At 46.8% G+C, this 25,056-nt stretch overlaps 1 protein-coding gene across 1 annotated transcript in view; it reads left to right on the plus strand.

Moving 5' to 3' along the window:
- Positions 1 to 10,683, plus strand: part of LOC137538298 (transmembrane protein 272-like) — a 56,569-nt gene extending 45,886 nt beyond the window's left edge. Inside the window, exons 4-5 of the mRNA XM_068260378.1 lie at positions 2,925 to 3,094; positions 9,949 to 10,683. Of these exons, the coding sequence (XP_068116479.1) occupies positions 2,925 to 3,094; positions 9,949 to 9,993 (215 nt within the window). The 3' untranslated portion in view covers positions 9,994 to 10,683. The remainder of the gene's footprint in view (positions 1 to 2,924; positions 3,095 to 9,948) is intronic.
- Positions 10,684 to 25,056: the final 14,373 nt, after the last annotated feature.

Raw genomic sequence — 25,056 nt, forward strand, 5'->3', positions numbered from 1 at the left:
ATACTGCCCTCCCTGGAGCCCCTGCAGCGTATTAGCACAGTGGAGTGCTCCGACACTCATCCATCCAGCCAGTGAATTTCTTCCTGCGTGCTTCCGTGATCTCCCGGTGCCTGTACTGTGTGTCTTGGAGGTGTTATGCCAATTTAAACATGCTGCTTATTTCCGATGGGAAATAATAACAAAAATATATTACGTTAAAAATCGTTACGTAATTCAATAATACCGCGTAACCTAACCCTACTCTCACACAGAACCCTCCCCTGGTGGTGCCTAAAACTAACTACTCCCCTGGTGGTGCCTAAAACTAACTACTCCCCTGGTGGCGCCTAACCACCCCCCCCCCCCCGGTGGTGCCTAACCCTAACCCCCCTGGTGGTGACTAACCCTAACCAACCCCCTGGCAGTGTCTAACCCTAACCAATATAACCCTAAACATACCTGGAGCTTCCTCCAGCCCTTTCAGTGCAGATTACTCCCACGCTGGCGTCTAAATCCTCCTAGATGCTCCGGTATCAGCCCTGTTTACCACAGCCAGTCAGGCATACTGCGCATGCGCGGCCTGGCCGTGCGCGCCCCTCCAGCCGCACTCCCATAGCCAGGAGCATTCTTCGCCTGTGCACTACTACTGTGCAGGCGCAGAACACTCCCAGCTGCAGGAGCGAGACAGGGGAGCGCGGTTGGCTGCACTGCACCTACGCCGACTGGCCGCAGTGAACGGGGCCAATACTGGACCTTCTAGGAGGATTTAGACGGCAGCGTGGGAGCGATTCTGTAATGCACTGCAGCATTGCATCGCGTTGCACCACAGGCAGTGTCATGTCTCATTGATTTTAATGGCCACTGTGATGAGCTGCGGTGGGGAAGAGTACCGCTACGCAAAACACTGCAGTAAGTGAAGTAGTAGCGTAAAACTACTGAGTTTGAAAAAAAGAGTAAAGCTACATACTCATCGCAGCGATGTAGGAAGATGGATCCAGCGCCGTCCCTCCACAGCGAACGCTTTCCCGATCCATCTGTCTGCTGACACGTATGCACGAAGCGATGTTGCATGATAGGCGCGAATGATACTTCAAGCAATTGCGGTACTATGTGCGGTGTGGTCGGGGATCTTAAAGATCCAATCCGCCGTGATTGTTATTATTATCGGCGCACGCCGCTAAACCTCGTTAGCATGATCATGCACCTGTACCCATGTCAGGAGGTCACGGAAGTGATCGTTCCTTGCTCAAAAAATCGCCGGTCTTTAGAAAAATTGTCGGGGAAATCGCGTGGTGGGTATGGGCCTTACAGGCTGGTGCACACCAAGAGCGTTTCTGAGTGCTTTTAAAAATGCTAGCACCTTGAAGCTTGGCTAATGTTATTGAAGAAGAGTGATCACACACCAGAGCGATGGGATTTTTTCCCAAACGCAAATGCGGGTCCTGCAGCATTTTGGAGATGGTTACGTCTCAATTTAAAGTATAGGAAAGGTGGAACATTGCTCTAAAAAAGGCTACAACAGAGCGATTTTCCTAGTGTTTTTTTTTTTTTAAAAGCTAATCTCTTCCAGGTCAAAGTGTAAAAGATGTATGAAAGCGCTCCAAAAAAAGCTCCAAAAATCGCCAGGAATAAATAGAAAATTTCTAGGCACATGCTTTGAATCACTTTTAAAAATTGATTTAAAAAAATGCTAAGCGTTTGCGATTACGCTAATGATTTTTGGTGTGCACTGGCCCTTACAGACAAAAACCAGCAGCAAAAGAGATACAGGCGGCTTTTCAAAAGTACCTAGTTAAAGGGAATCGGATGTGAAAATAAACTTATGATATAATGATTTGTATGTGTAGTACAGCTAAGAAATAGAACATTAGTAGCACAGATATTAGTCTCATATTATTTCCAGTACAGGAAAAGTTAAGAAACTTCACTTATCTATGGAAAAGAGCTTCTCTGAGCTCTCCGACCCAACTTGAGTCGGCTACAGGGCTGTTTTCTGAAGCACTTACCTCAACCTGTCTCACTGTTTCTTGTTTGTTTAAGGTTTTTCTCCCAGAAAGTTCAAAGGGTCATTAGCTCTGCTGTTTCATAGTTAAAAAAACAGAGTGTGGTTTATGAACTGCAAATATTAGAGAATGCTAACTGTTATAGAACAAAAGCTATATAACTGAAAATAAAAATATGAGACTCTTTTGTTTGCTACTAATGTGATTTAAATCATCCGTACTACACATACAATCCATTATATCATAAGTTGTTTGTTTTTTTCACATCAGTGTCACTTTAAAGTGGACCCAAATTAAAAATACAAGATTTCAGAAATAAAATCTATTTTCTAAATTATAATAATAAATAGCAGCCTTTTTTCATCTGCATGATGGCAAATATAAAATATTTTACATTTATTGGAGAAACCCCTCCCTTCCTTTCATATTGCCGGGACAGAATCCGGCAAACTGGTGGAGTAGGAGGTGTCCGGCAATGGAGGAATTGCTAATGGCTGCCACCTGTATAACCCTAGTTATGGAAAGAAAAGGGTGAGAAGCATGCACTGAAATGCTTATAGGCTTGAAGGAGTGTTTATTTCTCTTTGTATGTGTCAGAGTGGTGCAACTAAATATTTTTAATTAAAAAAATGTTTGGTTTGGGTCCGCTTTAAGTCACAGTGAACCAGAACCACTAGGATTTTGTAATGGACTAAAAACAACCTAAAAGCCCCTTTTTATTAAAAAAACAAACAGAAAATAACTCTGCTAAATACAAATGTACCTTGTTAAAGCAAAAAGGTATTTACAATTATAGTCAGCTCTATAGCAATTTTTTTTATGAAAGGAGGTATTTGGCCTAAAGTGATTTGGCCTTTTACCCCATAGCAGAATCACTTGTTCTATTACTGAAAGAATTATATAAAAGAACATTACAATACAGTACTTTATATTTCTTTGTAGGAAGCTATTGGGTGTTCAGTGCCAGGATCGACATGACCACCTCCAGCAGCGACTGCAGTTATTTTGTGTACATTACTGCCTTTATAATTTTGATCGCTGAACACATCATCACGGGTATTATTTTGGTCGGCTTAATTATTTGGTGCTGTGGCTGCCGCGTACGTTCGCTGGTAAGTAATACAAAATACTTAACTGCAAATGCATGAAAGGATTTATTATGTCGCAATTACGCAGAACTGAAGATCCGTTAAAAACAAACAGTTTCACTTACCTGGGACTTCCCCAAGCCCCCTGCAGCCGTCCTGTGCGGCGCTGGGCCTCTATGATCCTCCGTTCCCCCGCCGCCGTACAGGTTCGTTAACGTTAATGGTTTCTGTCAACATCTGAACCAGAGACCTCATGAAGGAGCGGTAGCTGCGGGACGTCCCGGCCTCGGGACTCTGGCCACCGTACTGAATGAACTGGCTGCAGCGTCTAATAGACGCTGCGCCAGTTCATAGCCTGCAGCCCCGCTCCAGCCTGCATAGTCTCCGGCAGGCAGAGCAGGGCTACGGGAAGATGGCTGCTGAAGCCCTGTACTGGAGACTATGTGTCCCCAGTACAGAGCTTCGGGCGCCATCTTCCTGTAGCCCTGCTATTACATTCCAGAGCGGGAGACTGCAGGAGGAGCAAGATGGTCCGGGGAGCTGCGCGCCAGAGGCCGGAGACTTCTGTCAGGCGAGTAAATTCTTTTTTTTTTCAGGTAAAATGTTGCCCACAAAGCGTTTATTTTGTGCTGACATGTTGCCCACAATGCGTTTATTTTGTGCTGAACTGTTGCCCCCATTGAGTTTATTTTGTACTGACCTGTTGCCCACATTGCGTTTATTTTGTACTGACATGTTGCCCCCATTGCGTTTATTTTGTACTGACATGTTGCCCACATTGCGTTTATTTTGTACTGACATGTTGCCCACATTGCGTTTATTTTGTACTGACATGTTTCCCCCATTGCGCTTATTTTGTACTGACATGTTGCCCACATTGCGTTTATTTTGTGCTGACATGTTGCCCACATTGCGTTTATTTTGTGCTGACATGTTGCCCACATTGCGTTTATTTTGTGCTGACATGTTGCCCACATTGCGTTTATTTTGTGCTGACATGTTGCCCACATTGCGTTTATTTTGTGCTGACATGTTGCCCATTGCGTTTATTTTCTGCTGACATGTTGCCCATTGCGTTTATTTTGTGCTGACATGTTGCCCATTGTGTTTATTTTGTGCTGACATGTTGCCCCCATTGCGTTTATTTTGTGCTGACATGTTGCCCACATTGTGTTTATTTTCTGGTGTCTGGGGTAACTGTTGCTGCATTTATTATTTAATGGTCATAGTTGGCTATGTTTGCTGCTTTGGGGTTACGGTATACTATTAAATAGCATCACACAGTTTCTGCACACCCATGATGCAAAACCTCATTTGACCACATCATGGCGTAAACACTGCTTTCTTATGCCTCGCTGTTACATCATTATGTTAGCTCCGCCCATACAATGTCATGGCCACGCCCATTTTTCAGCATGGTGCAGCCCCCTGTTTTTTGGTGTGGCCCATTTTTCGGTGCGCACGCCCCGCTCCTCCGCCCCAGGTTGAACCGACAAAAATCTGGTCACTCTACCTACCGTATTTATCCTTTATCTAAATTCAATCCAAAAGGAATTTATTGAATCACCCATGCCCATTTAGGTTTAGCTCTTCCCTGTTTTGATTTGATTTGTCTATTTTTGAAATTCATCTGCACACTCTAACAGCTTGCTGCCACCTATGGCTCGCATTGACTATTGCGGAAGCCAGTAGGTGGAAGCGTAGCCAGTGTGACACACGGAAGTTTTCCAATTTGTACGCCTGACGTATTCAACGTCTACACATACTGGAGGCAGATAGGAGAGGCGCATGACGCAATGGCGTATAGGGTTGGCCCATGTTATTTAACTCCTAAACCAGGACGTCCATTTGCCACACTGCCTCTGAAGACGCTGATACAGCAAAACGGACGTTAGACGGGCTGCCGCTCCCATGCCGCCCCACAACTATCTTTCCTAATGTAATGAGTATGCGCATATAGTGTTATGCTGGTAGTCATCTGGGGAAGCCATTGGTGTTTTACTTATAAAGCTTTTTTATCCTGTGGAAACGGAGTGCGGGAGTATTTATCTCCTATATTGAGCCCCCAGTGAAGGAAGGCAGAGAGTCTCCCCCCTTTCCTGTGTAGGTGGCCAGGGAGCCCACCGTGTATGCAGTCTGGTAGCCCCTGTGCAGGTACCCAGAGGACCCTCAGTGTAGGTAGCACAAGAGACCCCACATCCAGTGTTGGTATCCTGAGAGCCCCCATGTAGGTAGCCAGAGAGCCCCCGATGAAGGTAGCCAGAGAACCCCCACATCCAGTGTAGGTAGCCAGAAAGCCCAATGTGTAGGTAGTCAGGGCCCTCCTACTATAGGTGTCAAGAAAGTGCCATAACTCACCTCTACAGGATCCACATGCGGCGCATCTCCTTCTTCCTAGTCATCTTGTCTCACTTTTAACAGCGCCCCCTGTGACGACATTACAGGGGTGTGGTGTTACCAGTGAGACAGGACACCTAGGACTAGGAAGAAGGAGATGTAATGCATGTGGATCTGAGAGGTGGGCTAACTTAACTGCACATGTTGCACACTCTGCATGCGCAAATGCTCCCCCACCACTGCTCCCTGGGACATGTCCAGCCCTGCCCACCTATAGAAACAGGCCTGAATATACTACTCAATTTTTTAAATTGATTATACCTTGGATTTGATATAGATTCCGATCTAATGAAAATCTTTTGAGACTATAGCATCTTCTGTAGATAAGAAATGGTGGTTCTTACCATGATTGTTCCTACTGGAGGGTAGGAGAGGTTAGCTTCTATTTCCACATCTACCCTTAATCTAATAGTGTATGGACACCATGTGGACCAAGGCAGTAATCAATCCAATATGGTACCTTCACCAGTGGGAATGTGTTGGCAAATGGCCACAGAACTTTAAGCTGTCGCGCAGGGCCGGGCCGAGGCATAGGCTGGAGAGGCTCCAGCCTCGGGGCGCAGTGTAGGAGGGGGCGCAGAATTCATTCAACTGTCATTCCTAATTGTGTATGAAGCAGAAAGAAATAAGAAAAGGGGATACATAGCAGTGACTGCAAGCCAGATAACTAGAGATTAAGGTGTTGGGGAGGTTGTGGGCCCTGTGGCGCCTCTTAGTGTAATAGCAATCAGTGTGTGACGGCTGGGGTGGGAGGGATGGGGGGGCGCACTTTAGTGTCTCAGCCTTGGGTGCTGGAGGACCTTGTCCAGGCTGTGCTGTCGCGTTCCATTGTATTCCATCCTCTCCAATACTCCTTCCTTGAAACCCAGAAGGAGGAGGTATGGGAGTAATATGGAACAGGATCGAACATGACTTGGAAAGCTTCCACTTTAATCGGCAACAAGGGTGAGTTAACCCTCCTGCCGCAAGTTTAAAGGCTCCTCTTCGTTTGGAATGCGGAATCTGAACGGCAGAGCAGATGCACACAAGGAGATGGGCTGTATGGAGCGTGGCTGCACTGAAGAGATGAATGAGGACCTTTCCCACCACGGAAACCTGGTAACATGAGCACTGCTGCAGTAGCAGCAGCAGTACAAACTCACATTGCCGTAGCAACTCGAGAACTGTGGGTTGGTTAATAGCCTAACTTGAGGTACACTGCTGCCAGTAGTAAGGGTAATAATGCCATGCGTTTCATGTGCACAGCAATATTATCACAGCTTCCTGCATCAACCCTAAAGTCACATATGTGGCTGTGCTCAAATGCCATATGACACTTCCACTCCACTGTCTGTGCTCAGTGCTACAAAGTGCCCAGCCAATGCATGGGTGCAGCTGTGAAATGCTTTAGTCAGTCTGTCCTTAATGGACCAGTTCCCAGTTTGTCAATCGGACTGCTTTGCCTGCAACCCACAGAGCCTGTGAGGCAGACTTTTTATCCTGTGCAGTCTGCAACCAGCCAGTTATTCTGTTACACCAGACCAGTCCATAGTCTTTCCCTTCAGTACGCCATGCCAGTCCTGTCCAGAGTTTTGTCATCCTGGCCCCTTCCAGTCGAACTTAATGGTTATTAGGCAGCAATGTATTCCACCACTCACTAGAGTTGGTATCCCATCATCTCTTGTGGGGTACTCTAGTGAAGACCCATAGCCAGGGTCTGATTCACAAGTCAGAGGCCTGTAGGCACAGTGGTTCTGGCCCCTGAACACAAGCCACACCCCCAATTAAAATATTCTCGCCTTGCCTTATGTCACTAATTGTCCTTAGAATATTACAATCTAATCACTGTTTCATATCACCCTTAAGGTGGCCATACACTGGTCGATTTGCCATCAGATCGACCAACAGATAGATCCCTCTCTGATTTGAATCTGATCAGAAAGGGATCGTATGGCTGCCTTTACTGCAAAAGAGATTGTGAATCGATTTCAGCATGAAATCGATTCACCATCTGTGAAGCTGCCGCTGCCCCCCCCTCCCCCCTGCATACATTACCTGATCTGGCCGGCACGAGTCCCCCGGTCTCCACTGTCTTCTTCTCCGCTCTGGGCTCCAGGGCTGCAGCTTCACTGTACTTCCTGACCGGGGAAATTTAAACAGTAGAGGGCGCTCTACTGTTTAAACTTCCTGTCCGGACAGGAAGAAGTGAAGCTTGCCGGAGCCCAGCGGAGAAGGAGCAGCGGTGACAGAGGGGATACGCGCTGGTGGAGCAGATAATGTATTGCCGCTAGCGTCGGTCGTCGAACATTTCAAACGCCGCTATCGACGCACTCCTGACCCGCCGGCGATCGAGTGAAATGTTTTGCACGGACAGATCGACAAGAACGATCGATTTCGGATGGAAATCGATCGTTCGGTGAGCGTTTGTGCAACGATTTCACAGCAGATTCGATCACAGTGATCGAATCTGCTGTATATCGGTGCGAAAATCGTTAAGTGTAAGGGCCCCTTTAGTGACAAGAGACAAGGATTAGGGTCTAAGTGCCTGAGGTCAGTGATATTAGGCAAGTATTAGACTGTAAGCTCCTGAGGTCAGTGATCTGAGGAGGAGGGGCCACCTCACATGTCTACAGTGCCTTATGGAAAATCCGGCCCTGCTCATAGTGCTTTGAGAGCCCACACCTACCAGCAGTGCCGGGATCAACCGGGTTCCTGATACCATCTGGAAATTCAGTACTTTATTAAATTCACTTGAGCCTGTGCACCACCTGAACCATCCACTGCTGATAAAACAGGATGGTATTTTGGGCCACATTAGACTCCATTAACAATTTGTTTTCATGCGTGGTGCGTTTTCCGACATACACCGTGCCAGGCAGTGGTCAACGTACTTTTCAGTGCAACAATAAAGCATACATATCATTCACAAAAATGTTCCCAATTAAAACATGGGAGCATGTCATGTCACTGTAAAATGAACAGTAACATGAAAGTCTATGCACTTTCTTTTCTCCATGCAGTTTGCACACCACGTGCCATGCATCAGTACCTACAGATCTATCTGATGATCTTCAGATAAAATTCGGATAAAATCCGAATGAGTTTCATTTGGATTTCATCCTCGTAATTAGTGCAGCTGAGCGAGTGTGTGTGCAGAGGGGTTAAACTTACCCAGCAGCCGTCTTCTTTAACCCATCCAATGCTGCATTCCAAGCTGTGCCACGTGACTACTACGCTTACTCCTTCAACCCGAAAGGAGGAAGTGTAAGTTTAAATCCTCCCCCCCCCCCCCCCCCGCACACACCCGCTCAGCTGCACTAATTAGGAGGATGAAATCCGAATGAAACTCATTCGGATTTCATCCGGAGCTCATCCCTACCTACAGCACATAGGGGTTGATTAACTAATGGAAATAGCGCGAGCAGCCTCCTGTTGCTCGCGCTATTAAATCAGCATAACTCAGTTACACACACTACGTTGCTACTAGCGCACCTAGCGTGCATGGCAACAAAATTAAGTCGCTCTGATTTAATAGAGTGAGCAACAGGAGGCTGTGCTGGTGCTATTTCCATTAGTTAATCACCCCCATAGTGTGAACAACCCCATACAGCTAAGGCCTCATTCATGGAGCGTTTTGCTAGCGATTTCAGCTTGTCTGTAAATTGCAGGCGCTTAAAAAAAGCTCTGTGGCAATGCAAATCAATGGTAGTGTTCACACTGTAGTAATCACCAGTGATTAGTGATTTGCTGCAATCTCAAACTTGGTGCGTGCAGCATTTTTGGAGTGAATTTGGAGCTTTTGCATTTCAGGGCCCATTCACACTTACAGGCGCACAACTGTAGCCCTTTACCATGATTATCGTGGTAAAATCACTGTACACCCCCGCAATTCAGAGTGACCGCGATCAGCGTTGTACTGCGAATGCTCGTGAATCGCAGCAAAATGCTGCAGGTAACACGTTTTGCGATTGCTGGTAATCGCAATCGATGGCAATCGCAGCAGTGAGATCACTGCCATTAAGCTACTATTGCACTAGCACTTTAAAAAGCGCTAGCGCTTCGGCGATTAGCGGCCGGGAATCAGCCGCAAATCGCCCGAGTGAGATCTGGCCCTCAATGTTAAATAATCACAAAACACAATCACTACAAAATCGCTTTCCTGTACAGTGAAAAATCACAGGAAAATCGCTTTGCAAACCGCTAGGGATTTTTTTTTTTTTGCATTTTGCGATTACCAGTGTGAATGGGGCCTTAGTGTCAGCAAGCAACCAACCAACCAACAAAGCAGTTTATATGATATCAGCACTCCTACTGATAACCAGGGCACAAGTTCCCTTTTTTTCCTATTAACTTAGGGTAGTTAAATTAATATGAAAAATATTAAAATATGAATTGCTATTTCAAGCTGTGTTGTCACCATATGAAACTGTTTTCCTTTAACCCTGTATGTATAGTTTTGGCATTGTTTGTAGTAATTATGTATGTGTGCTTTTATATTTTAGCCATCAAGAAACAATGGAGAGACCACAAATCTCATTGCAAATTAATCCCTGTTAACAGAATCACTGGAAACGGAAAAGATGAATTCAAATATTGATAACGAATACATTTATATGCCATAGATTCATGATAATTAGAAGACAAAAGTACTACCACAGATACTGTATGTTTCCTGGCTGCCGGTGCCCATGTCTCTGGCAGGAGTAAGATCCACTGTGAATGGACATTTGTGCAAAAAAACAACAACTTTATTTTGTCACTTTGAGCAACAGAAAAAGGTGCTTAAAGGGAACCTAAAATAGAATAAAGTCTCAGTTTAACTTACCTGGGGTTTCTTCGAGCCCCCTGCAGTCCTTCCGCTCCCTCACCATCCTTTCACTCTTCTCCCTTCAGCTGCTGTGCTCCTCTGCAATCATGCGCGAGCCCGAGCCACACATCTCCTGACTGTGTTCCTGTGGCCAAGAGCATTTTGCGCTTCTGCAGTTTGAAAAAATTGCTACTGTGCATGTGCCAAATGCATGGCCAGATTGGTGGGCAGGCCAGAAAGGTCAGAGCCTAGGGCGCTGAGGAAGCTGGGGTGGCTGGCCGCTTGCCAACCCATACAACCACTGATGTACCACTTCATAAAGTTACCCTCGCTGGCGGCACTTCACATACACAAGCCGGAAGATCACTCCATTCCCCTGCCGCCCACTTGCACGCCCGGCCAGCCACACAATCAAAGACCTCCTGCTCTTTCTGATATCGCTGCTGGCGCTGCAAGACTTGTAGATCATTAACCACTTAACAACCAGCCAATGCCAATAGGCGGCGGCTGGTCGCATGTGGGTTTCTATGGAAACGGCCACACGTCAGTTCACGGCTCGCAGGCTAAATGTAAACACCCGGGAAAGTAATCCCCGGCGTTTACGTCGTACGGCGCTGCTGTTACAGCAGCGCCGTAAAGGAGATCGGCGAGCCCCGGCCTCTGATTGATTGGGGATCACCGGCATCTGATAGGCTGAAGCCTATCTGAGGCGGTACAGGATGGATCGCTGTCCTGTACCGCCTATAGTGAGGAGGGGAGAAAGGGAAGGAGAGGGAGGGGGGAATAGCGCTGCGGAGGGGGGCTTTGAGGAGCCCCCCCCGCTAGGCACAAGGCAGCGGCGGCGATCAGACCCCCCCCAGCAAGACATCCCCCTAGTTGGAAAAAAAGGGGGGGGGAAATCTGATCGCCCTGCCTGCATCCTGATCTGATCTGTGCTGGGGGCTGAAGAGCCCACGCAGCACAGATTATTCAAAACACCCCTGGTCCTTAAGTGGTGTCAGTGGCTCAGAGTGCAGTGGAGCGAGTGGTGATGAGTGACACGCTGTATACTTAACATGCAGAAAGAAGGAAGTGATATCACTTCCTGTATACAGCGCATCACTCGGCATCACTCGCTCTATATTCACTCTGAGCCACTGGCAACGCTGATAATCTATATTATTTTTAGATCTAAATACATTTTTAAATCTAAATTATTATTAGAGAATGCAATGTTATAAAAAAAGCTATATAACTGAAAATAAAAGTATGAGACTTTTCTTTGCTACTAATGTTCTATTAATTATCCATACTACACATACAGTTCATTATATCATACGTTTTTATTTAGCTTCAGTGTCACTTTAAGATTGTTTATTTGGATCGATTATAAATGTTCAGAGGCATGACTAAAACCATTGGAATTGAATATGAGCAGACAGAGCTACCATAAGTGGAGCTTTAAGAACCCAGGGCCGGATTTAGGCCAAGGCCACCTAGGCCATGGCCTAGAGCACCACAGGTGCAAGGGCACCAAATCAGCAGGCGGACCTGGTGCATTTGCAAGCTTCCAAATGCTGCAATGCAGGGAGATCATGTGAGCACCGGTACTCTGCTGCTAGCCGCCTATGCAGCAGCCACCTTGCTCTCTGTGCACATTTGCATTGTGGCGTGCGGCTATGGACTTGGGCAGCATTGGAGATGGAAAGGAAGAGGAAGCTTCTGCACTGGAGACAAGTGGAGAAATGAGTGACACTGATGGCTGCTGTAGTGCGAAGGCGAACTGGCTACCTATGCTGAAAGTGAGGGTGGGAAAAGGAGAGATGAAGGTAGTCATCTCGCTACCTATACTGGAGGGAAAGGGGGGAGGGGTCATCTGGCTACTTATACTGGGGGGGTCCTCAGGCTACTTATACTAGAGGGAGGGTGGAGGGGTCATCTGGTTACCTATACTGGAGCAAAGGGGGAGGGGTTACCTCGCTACCTATACTGAAGGGGGGCGGCTGGTGACAGTGGCCTTGGATGGTAAAAAGTACAAATCCGGCCCTGCAAGAACCTCAGGATATATATATTTGTATCCCCCACCTTCCCACATCAGTGTACAGTGACCACCACCACAGCATGACCAGTATGGCCACAGATGTGTGTGTGTGTGTGTGTTTGTGTATATATAGGGCAAGAAGGAAAGTCCCCCTCACTTTGCTTACCAGCAACACTATACCTGCCAGTAGGGAGATGAGGGGCTAGTTCAGCAAGTCTTTCCCTTCATTTTCTCCCCCACAAAGCATGTACCATAACGCGGTAAAAGGATTTATGGTGCTATCCAATGGCACTGGTATTGGAGCAATCTGAAAGCTCTCCTGCCAAGATGGACATACTGGGGGAACAATCACCTAATGGCCTTAAAGAGAACCAGAGATGAATGTTTCACACAAAATAAACATATCAGTCGATAGCTTGTAAAGAATAAATGCTCTACCTGATAATTTCACCGCTCTGGTGTGCCTTTTTTAGTGTTTTTTATCCATTATTGCTCCAGGAAAAATCAAATATGGCCGCCGGCTCAAATCCCTTCTGCTTCTGGGTTATAAGTTGTTCTGGGTGTGCTGTCTAGGCTATATGAGAAAGGCTGCAGCCTTTCATCTGTGTGCTTTCATTTTGGTATGATGTGCAGCTGCCTGAAGAGTGTCTCTCTCGTAGGAATGAAACTGCAGTCATCATCATTATCTATGCAGACAGAGTGCACACAGAGCACACAGATCATATTGCAGCCACACGTGTCTGTTTCAGAGATTCTCTCTCAGCAGCAGCAGCCCCTCCCATGTCATCACAGCTCTCAGTATGCAAAGCAGGAAATCTGAGCCAGGAGGTGGCAGGCTTGGGCTTGAAAAGACTCCACAGAAGAGTGACTCAGCTCTAATGATTCCAGGTCAAGCCTAGACTGAGCTGTGATGAACATTACGGAAAAGTCGTGCGCTAGCGCCATCGACTCTCGCATGGTCGTGCACAGTTCCTGTCAGTCTTGGGTAAATGCACAATAGATGTCAATTTCCCTCTCTCTTACTGAGAGAGGGCAGCCCTCCCCCACATCCTGTTCAGGTCAGGAAAGAATTCACACGTGGCTAGCTCCCCTGCCGAGAAGCCATTTGGTACATAGCTCATCTTTCCCCAAAAGGAAACCCAGCTCAAACTGGTTGAGATTCAAAATTTCCCTCCAAGCGTATAGCTTCACACAAAGGGAACGTTAACTTATTAATAATTCAAAATAGGTTTGGCACAGCAAGACCAAAATTACATTTCCTGATACCTAGGAAACAGGTCTATAATTCACATGAATTATCATTCTCTAGCTATCAGGAAACAATAGAGAGACCACTTTATCCGGCCTGCGTAGAGCAAATTCGACAGACTAGGCGTGTATAGTCTCATTTAATACAGAGTCGCATGCTGCTTATGAATATGGTCTCGGATTTGCGTTGCACCCATCTGGGGCGGAATTACACAAATTATTAATAATTGGTACATTCCTTGCTCCAAGTCTGTGGGTGGTAACCTGACTGCCAGAGGTAACCCTGCCTCAAACACACCTACTTTCCAGGTAGTGACCGCCCCAAAACTCTGGTCAGTAAAAAGCGTTTGCAAGGAACTCCACCCAGTTCTTCAATTTTCCATCTATGAGGGAAGTCCAGACATGTGCTCACGGAGAACCGGGCACATGTTGTGTACAACGGACTTTAACCTGAATGCCTACGTTTAAACTGGACTATTTTCTTCATGCTTCAAATGGACTGCTCAGCTAGCTAAGTAAGAACTTTCTGATTTTATTCCTTTTATTTTTAAGCTCTGTGTTTTATATGTTAATAGGTGTATATAACTGTATGTAATGCATTTGTGTTATTAAACGTTTAAAAATCGTTTAGCGGTTATGACCTGTTGCTGAACATACACAATCGTACCTATTCTCCTGAACTCGCTACCCTGTGTTTAATAGAAGTATACATTTATAACCCGTATGCGAGAACCCGGCCCAGACATAACGATCTGACCTAGATTCTTGCATACTGCTAAGGGTTAATAGAGCGTTCTCGAAGTCCTAGTAAAATTACAGTAGCGGGCTGTGTAACTCGCTTGGTGGCAGATCTTTAAATTATGTGTGTGGAGTGATTCGGTTGGTATCAGAACGCTCCCTTCGCGAGTCAGTTCATCAAATTGCGAATGCGGGTTACCCTTCGTGATGAACAAATGACCGTGTAAGAGGATTTCTGACGCTGATCGATTTACCCCATCCGCAGACCGGCCTAGCGGTCTGTGACATTGTTTGGCAGCTTATTGGGATTTGTGTATGTTCAGAACATTAACGGCAACGTTATTTGATTAACCTGCCAGAACAGATCAAAAATCTGTGGTCGATAACCGGTGCATTACCATTTATATAGACTAAACGTGTAGCACAGAGTTCCCCCCCAATCTCTTTTGCTATCCTATCTTTTATTTGGCAAAAATGGCTGCAGCAAGATACAAGAAAATGTCAGTGGCAGACCTAGTAAACTTGTGTGAGGAAAAAGGCATTATGACATATAGAAAAAAGAAATCGCAATTGATCGAGGACTTGTTGCGACTGAATACCCAGCCGGAGCAGATGCTGGGAGAGCACACTCCTAGTTCAGACGGTGCTGTAACTGGGGCAGAGGAAAGTGAGCGGTTGGAGCAAAGCAACCCACTTCCAGACCCAGAGGAAAACTGTACCGCGTCTGAACCGGTCGCTGTAACTGCTGAGGAGCATGGTGGCCGGCAGGAGCCCGCCCATGCCAACCGTTCCTGTGTTCCTGAGGCTGGAATGCAGCATGCTTTACAAAGACTGGCGGATACAAATCCTGAGCTGTACATGCAGATTGTCAGAGAAAATGCTGACCGTGCAGAACGCCAGGCTGAACGGGAATCCTCAGAACGCCGGGAGCAGGCAGAAAGGGAAGCGGCAGAGCGCCGGTGGCTTGCTGAGAGAGAAGCGGAAAGAGAGGAGAGAGCAGCTGCACGCAGACATGACCTTGAAATGGCCAACCTGCGAACGCAAGGCCAAAATCCCTCGCAAAGTGCTCTGGAACCCCGGCCCACAGCAGGCCCGTTTGGGACTCCAAAGTTTAAATTCCCAGAAATGGAGAAGGGAACCGACCCGGACACTTATTTACACTCATTTGAAAAGACTTGCCGTCAGCATCATCTGCCCCAGGAGCAGTGGGCGAGATATCTGACACCCAACTTGCGGGACAAAGCGCTTGAGGCGTTTCTGGACTTACCCGCTGAGAAAGACAATGACTATGAGGCGATAAAAGCTGCAATTATCGCCAAATACCAGCTGACCCCAGAGGTCTATCGCAAAAAGTTTCGCTCCCTGCAGAAAGGCCACACCGACTCTTACACCGACCTGGAGAGTCGCCTGCTGACCGTGTTCAGGCAGTGGTCGCGGGGCCTCAAAGAAAACTCTCACCAAGGTCTGGAGGACCACATCGTACAGGAGCAGTTGCTGAACTGCTGCACTCCAGATGTCCGTCAGTTTGTCTTGGAGCGGAAGCCGGACTCCGCCAAAACTGCCGCAGAACTTGCAGACACTTTTGTGGCCACCCGTGTGCCGGACAGCCGCAAACCTCCAGTCCCGAGCTGGAGAGGGGGGAGACCTATGCAACCCAGCTCTCCTCCCCCTGCTAACCGTGGGAATCGGGTCCCACAGCCACAGAGGCCGGATGCTGCCCCTGCTACTCATCCGCCTGATGCCACATATGTTCCGAAGTGTTACCACTGTGGACAGCGAGGACACCTCAAGTCTGCCTGCCCCGAGGTGAGGACGCCGTCTCCAGAGCCTAGCGCAGAAGTGGCTAGCGCATCCTCTACTGCACACGCCTACCTCGTCATGGGAGCAGCAAATCCTCGACTTTCCGGAAATCATCAAGTCGTGGAAGTTAACGACCAGATCGCTGTTGGTTTCCGCGACACAGGCGCAGAGCTTACCTTGGTTCGCTCTCATCTTGTAGCCAGGGAGAATTTCCTGCCTAATGAGCGTGTCACACTTTTGGGAGTTGGTGGCACACACGCACGCATCGCCAAAGCTCGTGTTGTTCTCGATTGGGGGAGGGGCCGCCAGTCAAAAGTTGTGGGGGTGACAGATGACATCCCAGTGCCTGTGCTGTTGGGCACCGATCTTGGCATCCTACGATCCTTTTATGAACCTGTGATCAACACCCCGGATTGCCAGTCTGGACCCACTCAGGTACTGTACAAGCTTGGGGTGGGACAGAGGGAGGCAGCCAGGGTAATGGTACCTAGCCCTCCTAGGGAAGGAGGCAAGGAAGCGGTACCTGTTTCTAATGGACAGCTGTCTAATCAAGGTTTGTCTGATTCTAAACCTGTCACTGTTGTTCCAGATACCTGTGTACATGATGTGAAAAATGAACGTAACTGTGATGTTAATGTTGTGCCAGATGTTGCTAATAGATTTCATGCTGAATCTCCTATTGCTAAAAATGATGTATGTTTAAATGTGACAGTCTCTAATCTAAGAAGTAACAGTCTTGTTTTGCCTGGGTCATATCCGTGCAGGGCAGTGGAAGCAGGCCAGGTGTCAGAGCAGGCAGCTGGGGGCCTAGACCTCCCCTCCTGCTATGACAGCCAGAGTGCTCCACCATTGTCTGCTGTTAACAAACAGCTGGTGGAGACAGGCCGCACCTTCCCTGTCTCACTCTTGCATGTCTTCCCCTTGCAGAAGCAACCCAGTGCAAAACTGCCCAGAGGTCCACCCTCTATCCTTCCTGGAGAAGGGGCAAGCCTAGCCACCCAGGTGAAGGCTGATTCGTTTTTTAAAATGTGCTCTAATGTCCACCTAGGTTGTGCTGACCAAAATGTTGTGCCAAGGTGTAGTCAGTTAGAGCAGGGGTATGCCACGCTGCTTCCAGATTCGCAGGCTGACACCCGAGAGTCAGGAAGTGACCCGGATGTCAGCCAGCGACTCTCTCCCTTACAGGAAGCGCTATGCAAACCCAGCCAGGCCTTTAGAGGTAAGCCTGTTGGTGTGCATCGCACCGTCCGCAAAGCGGACACTGGGACACACCGGACCATGAGGCCTTATGCTTCTGGTGAGTTGTCGGGCAGTCAGATAAGAAGTCGAGAACCCGGCCCGTAGCTAAGCGGCGCGTAGAGCGGGTCTGGCAGACCCACTCTGTGCGTCCGTCTGGTAGGGGGAGATGTGACGAACATTACGGAAAAGTCGTGCGCTAGCGCCATCGACTCTCGCATGGTCGTGCACAGTTCCTGTCAGTCTTGGGTAAATGCACAATAGATGTCAATTTCCCTCTCTCTTACTGAGAGAGGGCAGCCCTCCCCCACATCCTGTTCAGGTCAGGAAAGAATTCACACGTGGCTAGCTCCCCTGCCGAGAAGCCATTTGGTACATAGCTCATCTTTCCCCAAAAGGAAACCCAGCTCAAACTGGTTGAGATTCAAAATTTCCCTCCAAGCGTATAGCTTCACACAAAGGGAACGTTAACTTATTAATAATTCAAAATAGGTTTGGCACAGCAAGACCAAAATTACATTTCCTGATACCTAGGAAACAGGTCTATAATTCACATGAATTATCATTCTCTAGCTATCAGGAAACAATAGAGAGACCACTTTATCCGGCCTGCGTAGAGCAAATTCGACAGACTAGGCGTGTATAGTCTCATTTAATACAGAGTCGCATGCTGCTTATGAATATGGTCTCGGATTTGCGTTGCACCCATCTGGGGCGGAATTACACAAATTATTAATAATTGGTACATTCCTTGCTCCAAGTCTGTGGGTGGTAACCTGACTGCCAGAGGTAACCCTGCCTCAAACACACCTACTTTCCAGGTAGTGACCGCCCCAAAACTCTGGTCAGTAAAAAGCGTTTGCAAGGAACTCCACCCAGTTCTTCAATTTTCCATCTATGAGGGAAGTCCAGACATGTGCTCACGGAGAACCGGGCACATGTTGTGTACAACGGACTTTAACCTGAATGCCTACGTTTAAACTGGACTATTTTCTTCATGCTTCAAATGGACTGCTCAGCTAGCTAAGTAAGAACTTTCTGATTTTATTCCTTTTATTTTTAAGCTCTGTGTTTTATATGTTAATAGGTGTATATAACTGTATGTAATGCATTTGTGTTATTAAACGTTTAAAAATCGTTTAGCGGTTATGACCTGTTGCTGAACATACACAATCGTACCTATTCTCCTGAACTCGCTACCCTGTGTTTAATAGAAGTATACATTTATAACCCGTATGCGAGAACCCGGCCCAGACATAACGATCTGACCTAGATTCTTGCATACTGCTAAGGGTTAATAGAGCGTTCTCGAAGTCCTAGTAAAATTACAGTAGCGGGCTGTGTAACTCGCTTGGTGGCAGATCTTTAAATTATGTGTGTGGAGTGATTCGGTTGGTATCAGAACGCTCCCTTCGCGAGTCAGTTCATCAAATTGCGAATGCGGGTTACCCTTCGTGATGAACAAATGACCGTGTAAGAGGATTTCTGACGCTGATCGATTTACCCCATCCGCAGACCGGCCTAGCGGTCTGTGACATGTGCCAGTCTGGAATTCTTATCACAGCTGCTAATAGACTAATTAAGCAGATAAGAATGAAACTAAAAGCAAGGTAGGTGTTTACTGTCATGTTCACACTGATAAATGTAATAAAAATACATGAGGATGCTTCGTCTCTGGTTCTCTTTAAAGCTAAAGTGAACTCAGAACATCCTCTCTGCTCTAAAATATACAGCATACTAACCTTTTAAAAAAAATATTTCTTTGTTACAGCTGAGATAAATGCTACAATTAATCTGCAGTGTGTCTACTTCCTGCTTTCATGGAAGCAGACATATTGTTAACAGCCTGTTCTTTCAAATGAGCTTATTTGCTGTGGCAGTCCGCTGACACAGCTGAGGGATCAAAATGCAACTTGTGATTAGACACAGATGAGGGGAAATTAGACAGGCGAAACCCTTTAAATACATACAGGGTGCATTTCTCTATGCGTTCCTTCTGTCCTGTGCAAGAGTTCAGGTCCACTTTAATAAGGACTTCAGCCTGAAAGGCTTCTTATGAATTGGTTGATGCTGTTCTTCACCTGGTAAGGGGTTAACGAGTATTCAAGATTGTGCCTGCTCCTAATTGCTGGTTGGAGCGTTTTTGTCCATTGTCTACATAATTGAACATTGTGAAGTGAAGCAGCAGATATCTTAGCACTTGACAATGGGCGCCAGGCCCGAAAGGTTGTGCTGGTTTGCTATGCTGTGTCAACGCATTATGAATAAAAGTTAAATGTTGTAGAAATGTCCCTAATGCAGTCCAAACTGGATGTTTTGCATATTGTACATTGATTGTTGAGGAGGCCTGATGGATCTCAAGCCATTGTTGTGACTACCTGTATGACTACTAGCACACCTGAGGCCCGCAGTCTTTGCATTGTTGCACTCATCTTGATCTACCATAATATAGGAGTGCAAATGTACACCTCATAATGCAAATAATAAACTTATGATATAAAGACACCAACACTTATTACTATTCATAAGCTGGAGCCTTCTGTTTATTGACATGAAACCAAATGACCAGAATGTAATTAACCAATCTTAACCAACCATAAACTTTACATGAGATATTTGGTCAGATGACTCAATCAATACATACAAAAAAATCGTGAATATGGACTATTGGGAAATAACTAAAAGGCACTTGATAAAAGGCCCTTATACAATGTCTATAAAACTTAAAGGGTGCCTGAAGCTAGTAGAGAGGTTAGATACTTATCTCTGTAGAGGGAAAGCTCTGGATAGTCCAAAACCTTCCCCAGTCTTCCTATGTCCCTCCATTTCTGTGCCGGAACCCCCCCCCCCCCCTTTTTTTTTTGCAATATTTGGCATTAAAGCGGGATTTTCACCATACAAATCAAATTTCAACAGCAACTGGTCTGAGTATATTAAATGATAAAGATGCTAATCCTGCATTCAGAACTCGCAAAACTTTTTCTGCTGTTCTGAGTATATTAAATGATAAAGATGCTAATCCTGCATTCAAAACTCGCAAAACTTTTTCTGCTGTTATGGTGTGGAGTTATCACATACTGTACATTAGGAGCACTAGCCCTTTACTAGCCATTGCCAAACAGTTGCATGCTGGAGGTTCTTTATATCTATAATATATTCCTCCTCTCTCCTTTATTTCCCTGCTTAGCTGAAACATGATCCTCTGCTCACCTGTGTTTACAAGCAAGGCTGAGGTGATTCAGTGACTGGAGAAGAAAATAAAAAAAAGTTAAGGGAAGAAATGACATCAGTATTTAGCCTCAAACTGTGGGCAAAAGACATGGTTCCCACTAGGAACAGAATTCTCTTCATTTACTATATAAAATGCACTGAAATCAAAATGTGGACAGTACAATACATGTGTTATGTAAGTAGATAAAGTATTTATCTACTTACGTATGTTTTTTTTCCCTGGCATATTATGGCTAATTCTACTGCTTTAATGTTAAATATTGCTCACAACTGCACTCCCCTCCATGTACCAGCACAGCTGCAATACACAGGTACAAAGTATAGCCCGCACCTGCGCAGTAGCATGGAGATGCTCATGCATGTTATTTTTTCCTTTGTGCACAAGCAATTCCGTACCACTGCACAAGTATGAACTGTGAGAGCCCCTGTGCAGTGTGACCAATGCTCATACATGAAGGGCAGCAGAGGTTGCCAGCCAGGAGATACTGGAGCATCCAGATGCTTCTCTCCGCTGTGGTAAGTGTCTTTTTCAAGTTTTCTTTAATTTTTAATAGTGTTTACAAAAAAAAGGGCCAGCAACTGACACGATAATTGAAAAGGTATGATTGAAGACCACAAATAGGCTGTCAGTATAAAGCCCCTGTCATTTGCCAGAGACCAGAGGCTTCCCCAAGTGTAACGATTGCGGAATCGTCTCCGTGATCAGCGCACCAGACGTGCGCTGATGCAGCGGATTTCCTCCACAAGCGAATAAGTGAGGACACCCAGGCTAGGTGCTATGCACCTGCAGAGGGAAATTCCTGTCGGCAGGTGGAGCTGTGGAGTGCAGAGGAACAGCTCCCCTGCTCTACCACACACGCCAGACAGGAATTGTACAAAGGGAAGAACTGTAATCGCAAGAGAAGCGATTGAGAGTGAGCACAGAGACAGATTGTGTGTGTGTGCATAAAACTAGTCGCCAACCCACGACTGTGCACACACCACAGCAGATACGAAGCAGGAACGCGATCGCGAGAGGTGTGATCGCCAAGCGTGACACAAGGTTACAGCAAGGCGGAGCACGAGAGTAGCAAAGGCACAGCAAATCATACAATGAGAAAATATGGAAAATAACAAACGCTAGCTAACCGCGAACACCGCACTCATTCGCAACAGTGCACGCGGTTACGCGCGGTCTCCACGTGATAAGCACAATAGAGACAAGCACGCCTAACTAACCATCGACAGACAAACATGAAACAGAGGACGCGAACGCTTGCTTAACGGTTACCTCACCGAGCCTCCAGCAAGCGTCCGTAGCAGACAAGACAGACACACGAAAACAGGGACAAGCGAGAGATAGGATCCACAGCACTAGCGAGAAGCGAGTGCGATCCAGGTACAGAGTAGCAGAACAGAAGGATCCACAGCACTAGCGAAAAGTGGCTAGCGCGATTCCAGGAGACAGAACAGAAGGATCCGCAGCGCTAGCAAAAAAGTGGCTAGCGCGATCCCAGGAGACAAAACAGAAGGATCCCCAGCGCTAGCGAAAAGTGGCTAGCGCGATCCCAGGAGACAGAATAGATGAGATAGCTGGTAGCAACCGCTGCACCAGCTATACTCCAAGAACAGAGATCAGAACCATTTCCTGTCGACCACCGCTGGGACAGGACAACAGAACAAACAAACAGATAAACAATCCTCACTGCACTAGGGAAATCTGCCTAGCACAGCTTCCAGGAATTACTCTAAGATAACTTCAACAAGAAGTAGCATGGCTGACACTCTCTAGGAGTGTGTACTACAAACCCTGAAGGAATGACCAGCAAAGGACTGTGGGTAATCCCAACCTTTATACTGCCAGTCATCACAGGAGGCAGGTAGGGGATTTGCATAACGAATGTATGCAAATTCCTCAGCAGCAAGCTGCAGAACTGACAAAATGTCTCTCTTAAAGAGACCTGCAGAATGCAGACGTGAACAGTGATCAAAACGCTGCCTGTCTGCACAGGCAGCTGAGCAGATTCTGACACCAAGCTTCTTACACCCATACATTCTAGTGTTGAGTCCCTCTAGACATATTCAATATTGTCTCATGCACAGCTTTTTCCTCCATGCACGAGTGGCTTCATGCTACTGTGTAGGTGTGGCCCATACTTGCACATGTGCAGTGGGGCCATGCTTTGCAGGGGGGAGCGAAGCCCTGAAGAACAAGAAGGTCCTAGCCAGCAGTGGCATGATCAAGGAAGATCAGAGAAGCCTCTGGAGGATCTAGTTTTTTGGTTTTCTTTTTACTCTGAGTTTAGGTTTGCTTCAATTACAGCATTCACGCTTCTTGGGTACATGCCTGCCATCAGTTAAAGAGACTCGGAATAACCCCAAGTAAAGATCAACTTTCTGAGGCTGGGTTCACACATGAAAAGTGTCCAGTCCAATCCTGTCAGTTTTTGACAGTTGGCATCAGTTTTGTATGCGTTGCTATAGCTGTGCTTATACATAAAAGGTGTACATTTCTGGTACAGTCAGGTAAAACTGATAGAACACTGATGCAGATTTATGTGTGAACCAAGTCTAAGGCTTAGTTCACACCGTATTTTTAAGCCAAATGGATCTGGTAAAGCGGATCTCCACTTCACCGGATCCGTATGGCTTGGTCTACACTGGCAATTGGATCCAGGAAAACGGATCTGATAATCACCAGTCGATTGGATCCGTTTTCACTCTCTTTGCCACTCCATCAGGTGAGGCAGGGTGCAGCAGCTGGGCGGGTGAGGGAGGGTGCAGCATCCGGGCGGGTGAGAGAGGGTTAAAAACGTACCCAGGCGTCTTCTTCATTGCAGCCGGGCGGTAGAGAGGGTTACATGACGCATGTAGTCACATGACGCGGAACAAGACAAAAGACGGAAGGCTAGAAGAAATCCTCTATACCGCCCGGTTGCAATGAAGAAGAATCCTGGGTATGTTTTAACGCTCCGTCACCCACCCACCTGCTCAGGAATGGCCAGGTTTGCATCCCCACCCCCAGTGGATTTTTCCCTCCGAACCGTTCACCTATTGCAACCAATGCAGGGCTTCGTCTTCCGTTTTCGGTCCGTTGGACTCATCGATCCGGAAAAATTGGTCCTGGAGCAAAGTTGCGTTCAGTTCAGTGGAACGTATGGAACTGATCTGTTCGAGCAGATGCATGTGAACGGTTCCACGGGTTAACATTGGATCCGTTTGCATCCGTTCCGTTTGTACAGTATTCGTTCCATTCTGCTTACGGTCCACTTTTTAATACTAATGTGAACTGGGCCTAAGTGGGATTTTCATCATAATTGCCTGCTACAGTGAATACCATACTTACAAAGCATCATGCAAAGCATTAAATCTTATTGTTGAAAGATATAAGTCATGACCCTGCAACGTTAATGTGAACCTCCCGACTAAAAATCTACTCAGCAGAACTGAAAAGGCTTGGTGTTTCTTTAACAGTTTCACAGCATCAGAACTTTGTTTTTCTTACCAAAGCATAATTTTTTAGCTGCATTTTTAGCTAAGCTCCACCCATCAAAGAAAACTGCTTGGACTTTTTTTCATGATGCTGTGCAAAGCATGATGGGATTGCCTATGTTGTTATTCACATTGCCTAGAAACTGGGAGGGGTGATCAGCATACAGGACAGTTGGAACTGTGTCTCATGCTCCCTATCACCTCCTTTCAACCAAAAAGATGTCTGCCCTCATGAAATCAAACATTTGCCTGTTCTTTTAAAACAGTGTGGGTAAGAGATTATATTACCTATCTATTTTAATTAACATAACTAATCGGTGCCCTCAACGTGTCCCTCCGATCCTCGCGGTCCCGCCGGCGACCACTTCCGGTTTTGCCGTCAGGACCCGACAGGCTGGGAACGCGAGTGATTCTTTGCGTTCCCAGCCTTTCGGGTCCTGACGGCGAAACCAGAAGTGGTTGCCGGTGGGACCAGGAGGATCGGAGGGACACGTTGAGGGCACCGATCAGCTGCAGGGGGCTGAGGAAAGCCCCAGGTAAGTAGAACTCATTTTTTTTTCACTTAAGGGTCACTTTAATGACAGTATGTGTGTTTAGGCTGAAGTTCCTCTTTAACTACACATTAACCTCACCCTCCCCTTATTTCTAAACCCACCCCATGCTAACTGTGAAGGACCCCAACCACTTTTATTCTCATACACCTCTATTTACCTAAACATGCCGGAGCAGAGACTGATCAGTGTTTGGAATGTGTCATACTCACCAGCCAGGTCCCCTCCGTTGTCGCCGCGGGCGCATCCTTACGCGCGCGCGCGCGGGCACGCTGGGATTCATAGTGCCTCACTCCTGGAAATGCGCACATCGGGTTGCGCGCATGCGCACGCACGGCTGCGCGCACGCGCACTCAGCGCTGCGTGCTGTGCGCGAGCGCACGCACGGCTGCGCACTCAGCGCTGCGCGCTGTGCGCATGCGCAGGCGTTAATTTTGGCGCCCATTGCCCTATTTAAACAGCTCTGCCCTTTACTCTGTGCTGTTTGTTCATACAGCGTGTGCCTAGT

The sequence above is a fragment of the Hyperolius riggenbachi genome, chromosome 11 (assembly GCF_040937935.1).
Source record: "Hyperolius riggenbachi isolate aHypRig1 chromosome 11, aHypRig1.pri, whole genome shotgun sequence".
NCBI classification, from domain to species: Eukaryota; Metazoa; Chordata; class Amphibia; order Anura; family Hyperoliidae; genus Hyperolius; species Hyperolius riggenbachi.